Source organism: Cryptomeria japonica, chromosome 8, assembly GCF_030272615.1.
Source record: "Cryptomeria japonica chromosome 8, Sugi_1.0, whole genome shotgun sequence".
Lineage (NCBI taxonomy): Eukaryota > Viridiplantae > Streptophyta > Pinopsida > Cupressales > Cupressaceae > Cryptomeria > Cryptomeria japonica.
The window spans coordinates 349,909,765-349,927,011 of NC_081412.1; the positions used below are offsets into that span (position 1 = coordinate 349,909,765).

At 40.7% G+C, this 17,247-nt stretch overlaps 1 protein-coding gene across 1 annotated transcript in view; it reads left to right on the top strand.

Annotated features, from left to right (window-relative positions):
• Positions 1–443: 443 nt before the first annotated feature.
• The window catches only part of LOC131045345 (serine/threonine-protein kinase STY46), a 261,615-nt gene continuing 244,811 nt past the window's right edge, over positions 444–17,247 (top strand). The window contains exons 1-2 of the mRNA XM_057978929.2: positions 444–1,044; positions 3,437–3,551. Coding sequence (XP_057834912.1) covers positions 842–1,044; positions 3,437–3,551 — 318 coding nt within the window. The 5' untranslated portion in view covers positions 444–841. The remainder of the gene's footprint in view (positions 1,045–3,436; positions 3,552–17,247) is intronic.

A 17,247-nucleotide genomic window follows, 5' to 3' on the forward strand; every position in this document is an offset into this window, starting at 1 on the left:
ATATTTATAAATAAAAAGACTGAATGAAGATGAAATAATCTTATCATATCACATTTAGAATCAACAAGTTAAATTGAATCATTCTTTAATTGTTAAAATAATCTATATTATCAAATTAGATCTACAAATAAATAATCAATCCCATAATTTTTAACAAACAACAATTTTACGAATTCTAAAATATGTCCAACATTCTCCACTTACTCTCAACTGAAATGATTAATTTAGCCTACAATTTTGTTTTAAAAAATTCTTTGTATCCTATCCAAACTCAAGCTTGGATAGAGAGAGGGGGTCAAACTGTATAGGCATTACTGAGCAAGAATATCAGAAAGAGCTAGAAATATTAATTTTTTAAAACATTTTCCTTGGGATTCACCTTCAAAATTTCCCATCTTGATAAATTTAGTAATAAACCATAGAAGCATTGACCCAAAGAGTACTCCGACAAAAATTGAGCAAGCTTCATTATAAAAAAAAGAAAAGCCAGCTCTGACCTCTATAGTTACATAACCGAGTTTCCACGAGCAAGCTTAAAAAAAAGCATGGCCCGCTAGATTACTCAGCCGAGTTTCCACGTCACAATGTTTATCTGTGTGTGAGAGTGATAGAAGAATTGTTTCCACTTCCTACGCTGGTAACGGTAGTGGAACTGGTTATGCCTGGCCGGGCTCTGGACACCATTAACAACAACAAGGAAAACACTTAACATTGCTTTTTCTTGCTTGCGTCGACACGTGCTTTGTAGATTGGTCATAATCCATTGCCTTTCTGAGATACACGTGAAGTTTGGTGGAGAGTAGATAAGCAAGAAGGAAGCTTTGGAGAAGTGTAGAAGTGAATGGAGGAAGCGGAGAGCTGTTCGAGCAGCAGAGTGAGCAGGCAGCGTGCGGACTCATCCCCGACGCATCCGCGGCAGCAGCGACACAAAGTGGAAGTCTACAACGAGGTGCTCAGGCGCCTTAAGGACTCATCCTGCGATGCGGTTCATTCTCCAGGGTTTGAAGACGAGCTTCTTGCCCATTTCAACCGCCTGCCTCCAAGGTATTTTACTTATTCTGTCTTTCTATTTCATCTGCTCTGCTTCTACATGTAGAATGGTATTTTCAGTAACATAAGTTGCCGATCTAGGGCTTGTGCATGTCCTATAGCCTAGCCAACTAGCAAGTAGCAAATCGCATGTGCCCTATTGCCTGCCTGTGGATGAATGTGAAGGGCAACCTTGAAGCATCAACTTCGAAACCACAATTCAGCCAACCCTGGAATGTTTTGCATGCTAACAAGTTTGGATGCGAAGATTTATTTTCGGAATAATGAACTAAAAGGAATCTGTGCTTCCTCTTCCATGATCATGAAATATAGTTGAAGTCCAAGTCCAGAAGAGTCTATGTTTGATTGACTTAGAAGCAATCATGTGGAATTGGACTGAAACAATGTCTGTTTCACTCTAATGTTTCTAGTGCATGCCGAGACAGAAATACAGGATTTTGGTTAATGGGCCGAGTAAATTTGGATTTAAGTAGATCTTTATCAACTATAATTTTCAACATCCAGGTAGAATTTACATTATTAAGGATTAGGAACGTTTTTAGATTTTTTTGAAGACTTATTGCGTTTAAACTATGTTGCTTTATTTCGTCCTAAATGCACGTTGTCCTGAATGATGACAAGGTTTGATAGTTCCAGTCTGCAATTTGATGTATTCAAAATGTTTGGGAATGAAGCAATTGAAAAATGTTGGCACCTTGACTTGTTCAACACATCATTTTGACGAGCCATTGGATGTAGACTTTTGTGTATCGTGCCAGCATACCATTGGAAATCTGCCAGAGCTTTCCTGGTTGGCAGGCTCTCCCTTGACCGTAATTTACTTCTCTGTGCTTAAATCTATATCATTGTTCTACTTTATATTCAATTTAATTAAGACAACGAACGGATCCTGCGTAGAAACTAAAATCCTAAGTTTGAGCTGTGAAAACAATGAATATGAAATTCTCAATTCTCTTACATGATCTTTTTATCTTTCTGTTTAAATATTGGAAAACATGATTTGCCTCGAGGGATCTAATTCGATGTAATGGAATAAACAGGACAGTTGCATTACTAAAAGTTAACTTTCAGGCAACATATAGAAGAAATAATTTTTATAATGGAAGACATCCATGCTCAGGCCAAGTAACTCGTCGAACAAAGCATTATGGTACATAGAAAAACTGTATTAGCACTCATGTGATACACCGGAAAAGTAAAATCCTGAGGAGTTATGGACTCCAATTCAGGCCAAGAAAAATCTCCAAATGTGTTATGGTTGCTGCACTTGGCAAGACACAGTCTTGATGGACCTGTGTACACGATCCCCTTCTGCAAAATGTGACCTACACAAATACTTAAAACACATGAAGAGAAAATCAAAATATTAATGAGATATATTTGAAATGAACGCACAAAAAACTGGTTCCAGTGGATCCTCTAAATTTCTATTTGGGATAGAAGGCACAGATAATTGGTATTGATGCCGATAAATAATATTTAAGTATCGTATACATATCATTAAAGTTTTAAGATTATGTTGCTTAAGTTATTTGGAATCCACCACATAGGTGCTTTATCATTCCAACAGTTTGAGTCACTCCACTGGACTCATCTTCAGGGAATGAAGCCTTTGTTTTGAGAGGAGAGCAAATTGTCTAGCTTAAATATACTGTTTTTGTTGTTTGCCAAAGTCTGCTTTGATCAAAGATGGCATGTTTAAGCTAGATAGATTTACTTTTCTCTTCTGCAAGCAAGGTTTCTTTCTATGATGACAAGTGTAGTATTATGACACAAAACTTTGAATTTATAAAGCACTTATGCAGTGGGTTCCAAAAAGGGAAACCGAACTTTATTATTGCACTGATGATAGGCATTGTTTGATTAGCAGGTTTTTTGGCATAGGATATTACCACTAAACTGGCATTTGATACTTAGACTATAACTCTGCAGATTATACGCATAATTAGAGTATTAATGAGGCACACAAGCACAATGTTTATAAGGAAATGATGGCTTCTTTACTACAAAATTGGATTGGTCTAGAATGAATTTTCAGCTCCATTATGAATAGCTAAACCATGGTTGCCTTTCTGGTAAGCTTGGTAAGTGGCTTAACACATCTGTATATCATTTCACATATTTGAAGAGATAAATAGCCTTGAGTCAGAGTAATCATGCGAGACATTAAAAACTTAGGGAATGGGCTGGACAAGAGTTTTGCAGTAAATGCATAAGAAGTTTTTAGTATGCCAAGGTTACAATGTGATTAAGATTGAAACAAACCAATGTCTTTTGAACTTTCTGATTAATGCTATAAATACATGTTGTTTATATGGACTAAAAACTCCTTGAAGCATTATTCATTTTAGTTGGATTTTCTCTTGTTTTGCCATGTTTTAAACAGGTATGCACTAGATGTAAATTCTGAAAGGGCTGAAGATGTTCTCACACATAAACGGCTGCTACAATTGGCAGAAGATCCAGAACACAGGCCAGCATTTGATGTTCGGGTTGTTGATGTGAGTCCATATGATTTTGCTTTTCCTCAATCTTCTACTTTTAGCAATCCCAAATTATTTTCTAGTTTTTATTAACCATATGATTAAAATCAAGAAAGTTAAAATGAAGAATGGATGCAACTTACAACAATATGTTTGGTATTACTATAAAAAGAGCTGTAAAAAGAATTGAGACATTGCATATTTCATTTTTTCACATTGATACTTCTTGTTACTGTTTCTTACCGCTTATCCCTTTATTTCCATAGGAGTTTGGTTATCTTCTTTGGATTTTAGTAGTGTAGTGCTCAAAATTTCGAAACTTTTGTTTTTCTTTTAAAAAACACACTAAGAATCTAGGCCCCGTTTGGCACACATATAAAACTTTATGGACTTTACTAGGTTGTTTGATCGCACAAATACCAGTTATTTAGCTAACAAAAGTCGTGGTAAGATGGAGGGACAAGTGTCATAGTCTTAGGGTGTTGTATGGACACTTGGGTGGTTGGTCATTGAGGAGCTCAGGAGCCGAAAGGCAGCTGATTGCCAAAAATCATGATTAATTAACCTAATTTTCTAAGTAACACTATGTGGGTTATAATACTAATTCATTAAGATGTTAAGGCTAAGATGATTTGATTGCAACCTAGACAAGTATGCCCATGGACTTTGAGTGTGTAATGTCCCCACTTTGAAATAGAATTTAATGGTAAATATTAATAATATTAAAATTTAAAAGAACAAAAATAAAATTAAAATGAAAATATAAAAGAATATAATTAAATAAAATTAAAAATTTAATTAAGTTAATGAATGGACAAAAGGCTTGAAATGATAAGTTGCGACTCTCCCAAATATGAGGTATAAAAGGGAGAAGAGAGCCTCATTTGAGAGGGGATAATTTGGGGAATCAGAAGTGTAGAACTGACTTAAATAAGAAGTGCAGATCTGATTGTGAAAGGTTGCGTCCCTTTCAAAGGGCAGAAATAATGAAGAGTTGCACTCTTTCAAAGAGTGCTAATGGTGAAAGGGTGTGTTTCTTGCCAAAGGGAATACATGATGAAGAGGTGTGACCTCTCCCTCACATTGCAAGATATAAAGGAAAGGAATCAAAGCATCCAGTAACATCACCATCGGTCAGTTCAGATCAAAACTGTTATTAAGTTACAGGCTGTAACATCTTTGTTCTTGGTGGTATGCATAGGAATGCGCTTAATATGTATGTTTAATACGAAACCTTATAATGTTCATACTGTCATATCCCCCCCCCCGCCCCAATATTCTGGTTAGAAGAGTTTTGAATATATTCACGTTTTATTATGAGCAACCGATAATGATTGCAATTAAGGGTATCGCTGCCTTAAGGAAGAACAATCAGATCGAAGAATGATTAGTTAAATTAGTGATAGGATCCTTAAACAAACAACCAATAATGATTGACACAACTAAGCAATAACAATAGAGGAGATTATCAAGGCTGCCAGCAGGGAGAGGAAACAGGAGTAAGCAGTGATAGGTACGTATTTGGTACTTTCTAATCTAATATTACAATATGATAAAACAACATCTTCCATATCATAATCATATTCGTATATCACTGAATCTGAACTGCTGAATGTAATGTTAATTAAATTGATGGCAATAATAACATAAAAAGGAAGAAGCAATTTAAAGACAATTTCACATAATATCACTGTTTTAACACAATATATATTTACATCTCTGTGAATGAACCCAAGGATGAATGAGGCAATCAAATTCAGTTTGCACAATTTGTTATCATATTGTAAGGGAATAATGGCAGATAATGATTAATACAAATTAATACTAACAGGAAGCATTAATGACAATATAATGTAATGGGATTTGTGCCAACTATGATTATCATAATAGAATTAAATAATGAATATAATTGGAATAACATAAATGGTTCAGTACATATGAGGGATCCTCTCTCAAGTACGCCACTACATAGTGGATGCCTAACTCCTGCCACATGGAGCCAAGGGGGATGTTGCATCTGCTCTTGGGCTTAAGAGAGGAGATGGTTGAGATAAGGGGGAACGGCGATAGGACACCTCATTAGGCACGCCACTCCATGATGGATGCTTAACACCTGCCACATGGAGCCAAGAGGGATGTAGCATCTGCTCTTGGGCCTAGGGTGGAGGGTCTCTTGGACACCCTATCCAACCAGCCTGCCCTAGTGCACTAAGAAATTGGATAATAAAGAATGTCAACTAACCTACAATCTGATTTTATCTAACAAATATAATACTAATGCTAATTAATACATTAAAAATTTATATCACTCGATCTAATTCATTAGTATATGTTTCAGTTTATAAGTATTCCTTCATATATGTTCTCTAATTTTGTGTTGCAGGAAAAACAGTATACAAAGGTACTCCCACAAACTTAATTACCTATTTTAGATTTGGGCAAATTTAGGTTAATTTAAAGTATAACTAATTAGGGGACATTACAGAGTGATTGTAGCTACCTTACTGTTTATCAATCCACATGATCTACTTTGACGAATTAAAAAATGTTATTTGATCTCCAATTGAAGTTCTTTCATTCCATCTAAAAGTAGGAGGAAGTGAGAGTCCTTAATAAAGAATTTTTGGCTATAATATTTGGAACCATAAGGTGCACGTCTAAGAATGAATGCAGGCCCTAAGATAAATGAATAAACCCAACCTTGATTGTAAGACCAGCCCTTCCCCAAATCATCCATACTTAGGTCTCAATATATTGCCTTTGCCAATTTACTATGATTATTGGATGAAGTCTAGATAGAAGCTAATTTTGGAGGGTATGAGGGAAGCACCTTCCACCTTCATGGTGTGAGTCCCTCTCTTTTGCTCTTTTCTCCAACTATTTTGATAAACAAGGTATATACTTCTCCTTTCTCTATCTTTGCTTTTACTGTTTATCACTGTCTCTTTTTATAATACCTTCTTTCAAAAAGTGCTAGCAAGATGCATGTAAAAATATGTAAGTAGACATTTATATGTGTAATTATTTACTTATGTAGTGCAAATGTATGTATCCTTATGGATTTATACATAGTTATATATCTATAAATATTTCTTGAGATAGTTTTATTTTTCCTTTTTGTAGTTATTTAAAAAAATGGCAATGTGTGAGCGAGTTGGGAGTTTGACCCTCAAATTTGATTCTTCCCAAGGGAAAGGGCCTTGTGTTGCACTTGCAATGGCAGTAGCATGATTGTTGTTAGTGACAACAACGGCCATGCTTGATGTTTGCCACATACGGGTAAACGATTAAATGCAGAAAGTAAATGCACAGAACATAATGGAGATATATTATAGAACCAGTCTCTGTATTAATTCAACAATCCATGTACATAAGTGCTTATAACATCACACCCAGATATGACTATGATGATCCTATTTCGAAGGAAAGGTATGCAATATATACTACCCGAAGGGGTGCGACCAACCGTCACGTCCAACTGCCCTTCGGGAAGACTAACTGACTGCCGTAACCCACAATTATCGACAACAACATAACATAATGATTATTCCCGACAACATCATCCCCCCAAGAAAAGAAGTCGTCTCTGGACGACTTAATACAAAATAGAGATGATGTTCATATATTAAACAAAATCAAGGTATAGAACTGCAGGAACTGTTGACGCCAGTCGAGCTCGGAACTCATACACCTGCTGCGTCCTCGCCTGAAAACCCTTTTCTGCTACCATCCGATGCTCAAGTGCGGATTTCACCATTATTGCTTCCGCAAGGAGTTTTTTTTTCCTTGACATCACAATCCTCCTATGCCTAAACCAAACTTGTCTGCAAAACACGCTTTTTAGTCTCAGCCTCCACCAAGTGCTACTCAAATGATACTGTCTCCCTAGCCAATTTGTCCTCAATAGCCACCCATGCTGCCCTCTCGGCATCCAACTCCTGGGTATGCTGAGCTAAGTCTCACGCTACTATTGCCTCCAACCTGGTGGTCAGCTCCTCCCGAGCCCTTTGTGCATCCACCAAGGCAACCTCACGTCCAGCCGAGACATACTCCGAGTTCCTCAAAGCATACCATTCATGCCTGGAAGTGGCCACAACCCTCTGGCACAGAGGCTAGGAGACGCCTCAAATCCTCCATCACACTCCCCAAAGGCTGATAACTGAACTGAATAACTCCTTGGTGCCATACGACTTCGCGTTCTTGCAATGCCTTCCTTCAAACTCTGTTTGTTCGCAACCTCCAAATCCGTCTCCCTCTACGCCTTATGGCTTCCCCGCCAATGCTTAGCTTCAGGGTTCTTTCTCACAGTACGGAACAACCCCAACACTTACCGTGACTTCTCTGATGCCCTTCGCCCAACTCAAAAGTGTATTGTAGCTCAAAAATAAACTAGGGGTCTGGGGGCAGCGCACCTGGTTACAACCTTTAGAACCACACGGAAGTCCATGGCACACATCATTTTTGTCGACGTTTTTGTTTTTTAAAAAACCTTCTTCTCCACTCTCATTTTTTAAGCATCCCGGCTCTAGACTCCATCGAATGATTTTTCAATCTGGTCGTCGTTTTTTTTTCACGTGCCATCACCACCGTTTATCCCTGCCGTGCCGGGGTATTTTTCCTTTCACCCTCTTTTAAACCGCCGCCGCCGTGCTCCTTCAAGCCTACGGACTGTAATGTCCCGAGCCCGTACAAAGGTTATCTGCCGTACAGTGGAGTGGTCTGTCGTACGGTGGCTGAGCTGTACGGCGACTGGGGTCACCTGAAGCTTGGTGTCGTACGGTGATTGGTCTCCCGTACGGTGGCTGGGAAGGTCGTACGGTGGATGAATACGTGTCGAGTTCCGCCCTCAGAGGCTGGTGACCTCCGTCGACGGTGGTGCACCGGACGGGGCCCACCGCACGGTGTCCCACCACAGGGTGGTCAACCGTGGTGGTTCCACCGTACGATGTCCCACCGCACGGTGGTCTCCCGTGGTGGTTCCACTGTACGGTGGTCCCACCACCACTTGCAAAAAATATATATTTATTCATTATTTTTTTTCAAACTTTTTTTTTTTTTTCAATTTATTTTCCTAATCTAATTGTCCAGAGAATTTTCGGCTCGGGTCGCGTGCCTCTGGCATCGCCCTTCATCTTTCTCGGTTTGCCTCGCTCAAGAGTTGCTTTGGTCCTGAGCCTTTCGAGTCGCCTGCCTGGCCTCTCGGGTCCCCTTCCATCCTCTCGGGTCCACCTCCGGACTCTTGAGTGTCCTTCCGGCCTCTCGAGTCCCCTGCGCACTTCTCATGGTAGGGTTTCAATTTGGACCCGTTGATGGCAAGTCTATTTTCAATGACCATCTGAAGACCTGGAACCATAAATTCTATAGGGACCACGGTCTCCTTCCTGTACATAAGAAGAAGAAGAATAAAGATTTTGAAGGCTGTGGCCTTCCACACAGGGTTCCAATCGTTGCCGACACAAATGATCTTGGGATTATCTACTTCACTGGCGTTTGGGGCGTCTCCCTTCCAATATTCTCTGTATTCTGGCAGGTACACCTCCTCTGTTACTTGCTCTGGTTCCTCTACTTCGAGCCTGTAGCTCTGGAACATTTCGTGATCCTCCATCTGCCAGTGGAAGAGCCCGTTCAATGACCCTGTCTCATCCTCAAAGCACTCTCCTAGTTTGAGAATCCCTTCGTCGTTGGGCTCCATGCAGCCCCGTCCTTCATCCCTCAGGTCGCCTTCTCCTTCACCCTCCGATTCCGAAGATGATGCCAGTTCCTCACTAACCAACTGCGTCCTGAGGTCTATGATGAACTTCCTTCCTCCATTCTCCATAGACAGAGTGTTCTTCTTTCAGTTGTGGGTGGCCTTGGCTGCCACCAGCCACCCTCTCCCTAAGATCGCATCATACCCTTTTTTCTTTGGTGGGATTACCACGAAGTCCAGTATGAAGGGTTGCGCTCCAATGGTAACTTGCTGGCCCATCAGTGTCCCGATGGGTTTGATTACATGCTGATCTGCTCCCAGCAGATTGAATGTAGATGGCCACAACGTCGGCTTCCCCAGCTTCCGCTAGGTTTCTTCTGGAAGAACATTCACTCCCGATCCACCATCGACGATGGTATCGGTTAGAATGGTGCCAAGGATACCCATCTCCACAATGGTCGGGTTCCTTCCAGTGTTAACTGCCAGCAGCCTGGGGTCTATTGCAGACCCCCTAGGAACATCCGTGCGGTGGTTGGTATTGGTGTGTGGTTGGGAGAGATTATTCAGCAACGCCGTTCGTAATTGAGGCATCGTTTGGAGGAGGTCGTGTACCTTCACAGGCACCTCCAGTTTTAAAATTTGATTTAGTATAGCCTCCTCCGCCTGCGGTCGGCTGGAAGTACCCGCCGTACCCTTCGCCTTCGCCCTCTCTCGTATCTCTTTCTCAATTTCTTCCCGTGCTTCCCGTACCCTTCGCTTCTCTATCTCCGAGTCTGGGCACGTTGCTTGTCTGGCTTGGGCGCGGGTTACAACCAACACTTCCTCTTCTTTGGTTTCCTCGATATTGAGCAAGTTGACGCCGGACTTCGGGCAGGTGGCATCTTCGTGGTCTCCCGGTCCGCACCATTTGCACAAATATTGCGTGTCCTCTCCCTTCGGGCAGTCTCGGGCGAAGTGCCCCCACTGGTTGCACGCTCTGCATTGTATCATCGGTCGGCCTTTTGAGTCGTATTGGATTCGGCTCCTTGTATTGTTATTGTTGTTATTGTTGTTTCGTCCTCCCCATCGGTTATCTTGGTAGCCTCCCGATGTTGCATTGTTGTTCGCTTGGGAGCTGCCAGTATCGCCCGATGTAGTTGGTTGTTCCTGCATAAGCAATACTTGTTGGTTTCGTGTTTTCATGTTGTAGGGGCATTCCCTGGTGGGATGCCCCATCAATTGGCATATATCACAATAGGCCTTCTTTGGGTAGGAGCCTTTCGTGTGGCCGTCCGTCTTACATTCCGTGCACCAAAGCTCCCCTTCGTCGGTCTTGCTCGGACCTCCCTTCATAACCTTCAGCTCTTTCATCATCCTCAGCATGTCCTTCTGCAGGGCTTGCACCTTTTTGCCGGACTCGCCATCGCTGCTGCTTCCCTCGGAAGAGTCATCACCCTCGGACGAACTATCCTTCTTCTTTTTCTTCTTGGATGTCTTGGTCTCGCTCTCGAGATCCATCGCTCTATTATATGCATCTTCGTATGAGGTTGGTGGAACAATTTTCATCTTCTTCCAGAGGGAGTGTTTCGGTCCCTCCACGAACCATCTCTTTTTCAACCCATCCGGTGGTTGACTCTCCATTTTCCCCAACAGTTCCTTGAGCCGTCGACTATAGGCTCAGACCGTCTCGTTCTTGTTCTGCTTTGTGCCATAGATTTCGGCTACTATTTCATTGTTGTCTCTGAGGAGGCGGAACTCTATCTTGAACTCCTCCTTCAGGTTAGGCCATGTGCCGACTTTGGCCTTATTCGTATCGAAGTACCAGTTGATGGCCACTCCCCTTAAGGTTGTTGGAAATTGTGTTACCCATTCGTCCTGGTCGATAACAACATTCGCTGACCATATGGTTTCGCAAGTGCGGCAATGGCGGACGGGATCTTCCTTCCTGTCGCTGTTGAACTTCAGCAACTTCTGCTTACTTGCCATCCCACCATTGGGTCTCGCTCCTCCGGTGCCTTGTGTGCTTGTACCTGGTGATCCTCCGCCTCCGTCTCCTGCACCTGACCCTCCACTCGTGGGTCCTCCAGAGAAGGTTGCTGACCCCAAACCGAACAAATTGCCTCCCGTACGGTACCCTTGTGCTCCCCCGGCACCTTCGGCCGTACCGTCACCTTCGGTCGTCTCCCTCCGGTTGGTTGTCTCCCTCCAGTTGTCCTCCGAAATGGACAAGTTCTTTAGTAGGTCTCTGGTAGCGTCGATCAGGTTTAGACTTCGCCTTGTTTGTTCCACCAACTCTTCGCGACTTCTTACCCTATGATGGTATTCTGGAGAACTGTAGAGTTCTCCTTCGGCACCCTCCCTGACTCCTTCTAGGTTCCCTTTGGGCAACCTTACGACAGTGTAGAGAGTGTAATTCTCTCCGTCTATCTCTGCCTCCGCAACCTCCGTGACACCTCCTGGGTTCCCTTCGAGCAACCCCTCGGTCGGTCGTCCCTCGGCAAGCTGCCTTAGCCTACGCCTTCGTTCTATCTGTTGTCTGAGATTCAACGCTCTTTGTGCCACTTCCCATTCATCACTTTGTATCTTTTTATTTTTGTCCTTATTTAGTATATTGGGCATAAATTACTTCCGTACATAGCAAGCACACACCATGTACACAAAACAAAAAACTTTTATTATTTTCCCTTTCAGCCACAATTTATGTCAACATTGTGTCGGGATTATTACAGTATTGTTTTATTCCTCTTGGAGGTTCAGGGTTCAATTTCCCCTTTGCCTCTTGCCATCACGCTCTGCTTTCCAACGACGATTGTTTTCTTCGTACTGTCAGAGGACCTGTTGGCATCACTCCTCACAGGCAATCTCCTCCAGGCGGGTTCGCTGTGCCAGTGATGCCTGTGCAAGCAACCGGGGGAGGAGGTTCATCAACCGATTCACTGCGGGGCTAACTTCCAGTGCGGTCCACACGACACTTGTTGGGACTTCAGCCTCCGTGGTCTCTCTTCGGACGTAGGTCTCGATGGCCGCCTGAAGCAGGATTGAGAATTCCCTCGTTGCAGTGTCCTCTCCGTCGTAGAGTTCCGTTTGTGCGTTGTCGGCCTCTCGGTTAATCTTACGACGGTTAGGCCCATCGTGTCTGTACGCCATCCGCTCCTTCCTTTCCCGAGTATGTCTAGGCAATGGTGCCAGATGTTTGCCACATACGGGTAAACTATTAAATGCAGAAAGTAAATGCACAGAACATAATGGAAATATATTATAGAACCAGTCTCTGTATTAATTCAACAGTCCATGTACATCAAGTGCTTATAACATCACACCTAGATACGACTATGATGATCCTACTTCAAAGGAAAGGTATGCAATATATACTACCCGAAGGGGTGCGACCAACCGTCTCGTCCAACTGCCCTTCGGAAGACTAACTGACTGCCGTAACCCACAATTACCGACGACAACATAACATAATGATTATTCCCGACAACACTTGATTTGGGTGGATTCCCCATACATGCTTTTGTAAGTGTCATTGACTCTTTCCTTAGAGGGGAAGAACTTCCTAAATGCCTCAAAGCTTTAAAGGACAATTTTGCCAAAATATTGCAGCTTTACAACTTTACGTTTTGTAGCACAAGTATTTGGAATCGATTTCATAGCTTCCCAAGGCTTATTTATAGTTGTAATGCCCATAAAATTACCTAAATAAAACATGAAAAATAGGCTAACAAGTTTTAATGAGTGTTTGCAGCAAGGTGATAAGTACATCAAGGTGGATTAGAAACCCAACAAAGAGGGAGGGAACAAATTGCCAGAACATCTCACCCATGAGCAAGCCAAATGCATGCCCAACACCAGCTATGGCATCAACTCTCAGCACATTGCTGCACTGCTTCAAGAAGATACCAATGCAACAACACCTGACCAATGACATAGAACGAGGGCATCTCACAATGCTCTAGTAATACCCCTGCAACAACAAACATCTTCAAACAATAGACAACCCCTGCCACATAGAGCCATACAACAACATCTGATAGGAAGAGCAAAGTGAAAGATCCCCAGCTAGGCATTACTGAAATTTTTCTGATTTTGATGCTGCTGTTTGAAGGTTTTAAAATTGTTTTCTTAGGTTTTTGCTTGGGTTTTGTTGCCAATAGCTTGTATAGAGTTTAATCATGAATAAATGCCAATGAACCAATACTTTTGAATTCTAAATGTAGAAATATAATGTACTGATAATTAATTTCAGAATTCTGATTTTGGAACAGTAATACAATGATTTTCAGATTCAAGAAATCTAATTCGCCAGTACAATAAATTGCATACCAGGAATCCAACGCCTTGCTAGGAGAGGGTTTTATTAAAGAAAATCAGAATAACACGAACTATGAACTCCCAATTGGCAAAGATAGCTCCAAATGGTTTTATTCACTCCTACAACAATTACCAAAAACAAATACTGGAAAACTATTGACTCCCACGCTTGGCTCCCAAGCAGGATTATTCCTATAGCCTGCTGAAAATACGGAAACACTGTTGAGAAATGCTGAACATAAGATTTGCATGAGATTCGTGCCCTTAATTGGCTGGATCGATCATGAATGGCATCTAGGAGATTGTAGAAGGGTACGGCTGCCTAAGAAAGTTGTACGGCTGCCTTAGAAAGTTGTACAGCTGCCCTATAGTGATCATAAACCCTCCAAAATCTGCAATTAATTCTGCAACTCACTGAAATAAGTGTATTTTAAAGCACCAATAGGAATTTTGTGTGAATCCCTCTCCAGTGGATTGGGGTTTCGTCCAATTCACTTGCCTTGAAGGAGTTTTCGTTCCTAGAAGATCATATGCTGCTGAAATCATCTCCAGAGCTCAATTCTCAACCTGCTGAAGTAAAAATGAAATCCAAGATGCTAACTCCTTTTGTTGCTCTTTTACCTTCTAACCCTAATCGTACCATTTAGGGTTCCCATGCTTTATTTTAAATGAAATTTATTAAATAAAATATTCCCCTAACAAGTTTGCCCAACATGAGGGTCTTATTCATCATTGAGGTTGTCCATCCATTTAAAACAACATTATGCCTAGGGGTGCATGCCACGGGGTGCCTTTTAAAATATTTTAATTCAACTTTGCACTTTACTTAATAAAGTCACTTTAATTAATCTTTGTCTATTTTTAGAAAAGTGACTTTATATTAAAATAACATCATATTCTCAAATAATAACACTTCCTAGCGCCAAATTGCCAAGTTTAGACCCCCACATGCTAGCACTGACATCTCCTATTCATTGAATTCGCCTGCGGAGATGGGTAAAAGGCGAATCTTTGTATCTGAGTGACCTACTAGGAAAGAGGGGACATTACACAAAGAAAGTAACAATGCACCACCTCTATCTCCCCTGATCATCATAGACCATAGTGTGACCATCCTTAGCCCCCAAGCAAATTAGATATTAAATCTTCCGTCCACCACTCATCCCCCACATCAATCACATAATTGGCCATTTTATCAGCCTCTACGTTTCCTTCCCCATATATATTCACTGTCAAGGCTGTAATGTCCCCATTTTAGCAGACATGGTTTTTTGGTGATTAGCCTATCATTCTGACCCTCTTAGGCTAATAAGTATGGATAGAGGGTCTCCCGAGGCTTGTATCAGCTCCAGAGTTCAGTGTGTTTCGATCTGGCTTTCATTTTATATCATTTGGACTTCATTTGTTATACTTACTATTTATAGTAAGTTTGAGATGTTAGAGATGGACCCCTTCTATATTTAGTAAAGGGGTATGGTCATATGCAGCTTCATCATGTCAGCTCCCAGCTCAGACGGCGTTTAAAAATGTTGAGTATTAATGGACATATTAATGTTTATTTAGTTTAAATAAACATTAATGTTTTGAGCTTATATTATTAAGTTATAATATAATTTTATATTATAACTTAAGTAAGGGTCCAAGTATCATTAAGGGGGACCATTTAATTAATTAATTGTGGCTCTTTTACCAAGGTGAAATATTAAATGACAAAGTGAAAATATTATATCATTAAATGTCATTTAATATCATTAATTGATTTAATGCCTTATTGGAGAAAATCGAACCTTCATGGGAAATATATATAAGGCTTTTGAAAAGAACTGTAATATCCCTTGGCTAATCTGACCCTGTTTCACTTGTTTGAACCCCAAGGAATATTGTCAAACACTTGGCATACAATGTTTGAAGCCGCTGTAGTGAATGACATGAATCCACATCACACATTACCCCATTAGTACCCAAATCTCGAGTACCTTTATGCGGCAACTTAATAGAAGCATCTTGCACATGTGTAGTCACTGCTCTCTCATGCTGATGCAAAATTTCATCACTGCTGTCATGTAGATCAGAACTCTTATGAGCCAAAATTCCCATGCAATCCTCATTCTTGACACTTGTATCACGAGCGCCAATACTCAAGGTCACTCCCACAACACTTTCTGAACTTTCCATGACTTTCAAATCATCATTACGCTCAAGTGCAAGGCTGCTGTCATGAAAATCAGACTTGTTATCATGACTGTTAACAACTTCTTGAGTGCCAATAATCACCACATTCTCTTCAAGTTTCACCCTTTTATCCTTAAAAATAGATGTCATATACCGAGCAATTCTATCAAGTTTTGCAGGGTGTGAAATCAATTCATCTAGCTTCTTCTGGTTTTGTTTTAACTTTTCCAATGAGGAATACACTTGCTTCCTATTCTGGTCCAACTGATTCTGGGTACTTGAAGTAACCATGATTAACTAGCTGAATCAATCTACCCAACAGGTTGGCAGGAAACCGCTCTGATACCACTGTAATATCCCTTGGCTAATCTGACCCTGTTTCACTTGTTTGAACCCCAAGGAATATTGTCAAACACTTGGCATACAATGTTTGAAGCCGCTGTAGTGAATTCTTTATTTGTCTTCTTTAGGTTTGTAGGCTGCAAATGAAGTTATGGAAAGCTTCTAACAATGCAAAGTTGTTATAGAAATGATATACTAGCTGTTTTAGACCTTTCCACACATATGTAATGACTGAAATTAACTAGTACAGCTAGTTGACATTAAGACAAACACTTGTCATGCATCCCAATGTATACCTACAGCCATTAGGCATTTAAGCAAACAATTGGCATGAAAGCTAAGTGGCTGATCAATGTTGAATGTTACCATGAATGTGGAATATGCAAATTATATCTCCATTAAACATATGCAACCTCCAAGTATTTCATGATATAATCATAATAGAAAATGATGCAATGAAGTAATGATTTTCTAATACAATGACCATAGATAGAAAACCTGGTATTTCAATGGCTGCCTTGATATATTGGTTTGATTCTCCTCATATGCAAATCCCTTGTCAAATATATATAGCTGTTCAACCTTTCTAAATCCCCTGCTTCTAGCTCCAATTTTGATGATGTGTTTTTTAGCTACAATCAAACACAGAATAAAATACCATGGTATCTTATCTTCTCTTGAATAAAGTCTCTCAAATGCTATACTTCGTGATCAAATTAGACAACTCCAATGTTTCTACTGTCAGGTCTTGACTTGTGGATAACTCAATTGGTTGATGTGATTGTTGGTAATCCGAGAGGACTTACATTGAATACTTGAATGCTTGAATTGCTGGAACTTAAATTCTAACTACTTGTTTGGAAAATAAAAGAGCAAAAGAAATGGGTTTAGGAAGACTACACTACTCCTAAGAATGCAAGAGACAATGAATAGTCTTTGGTGAAACCCCACTCAGCCTTGCTTTGTCGTGCAAAGCAACAACTCTGCAAAGTTTAGTGCGATCTTCTAAGGAAATTAGATGATTTTCGAATCATTATCAATCATAGACACCATTAATTGAATGCATATCAATGATTGAATAACAATTGAACTTAAGCTCATTCAAGTATTCTAGTTGACCACACAAGGCGAATTTGCAACCAACAAACTGCTAGTGGTATGGATTAGGAGTTTCACCATGAATCATGCACAACGCTCTATCATTCAACCAATCAACAT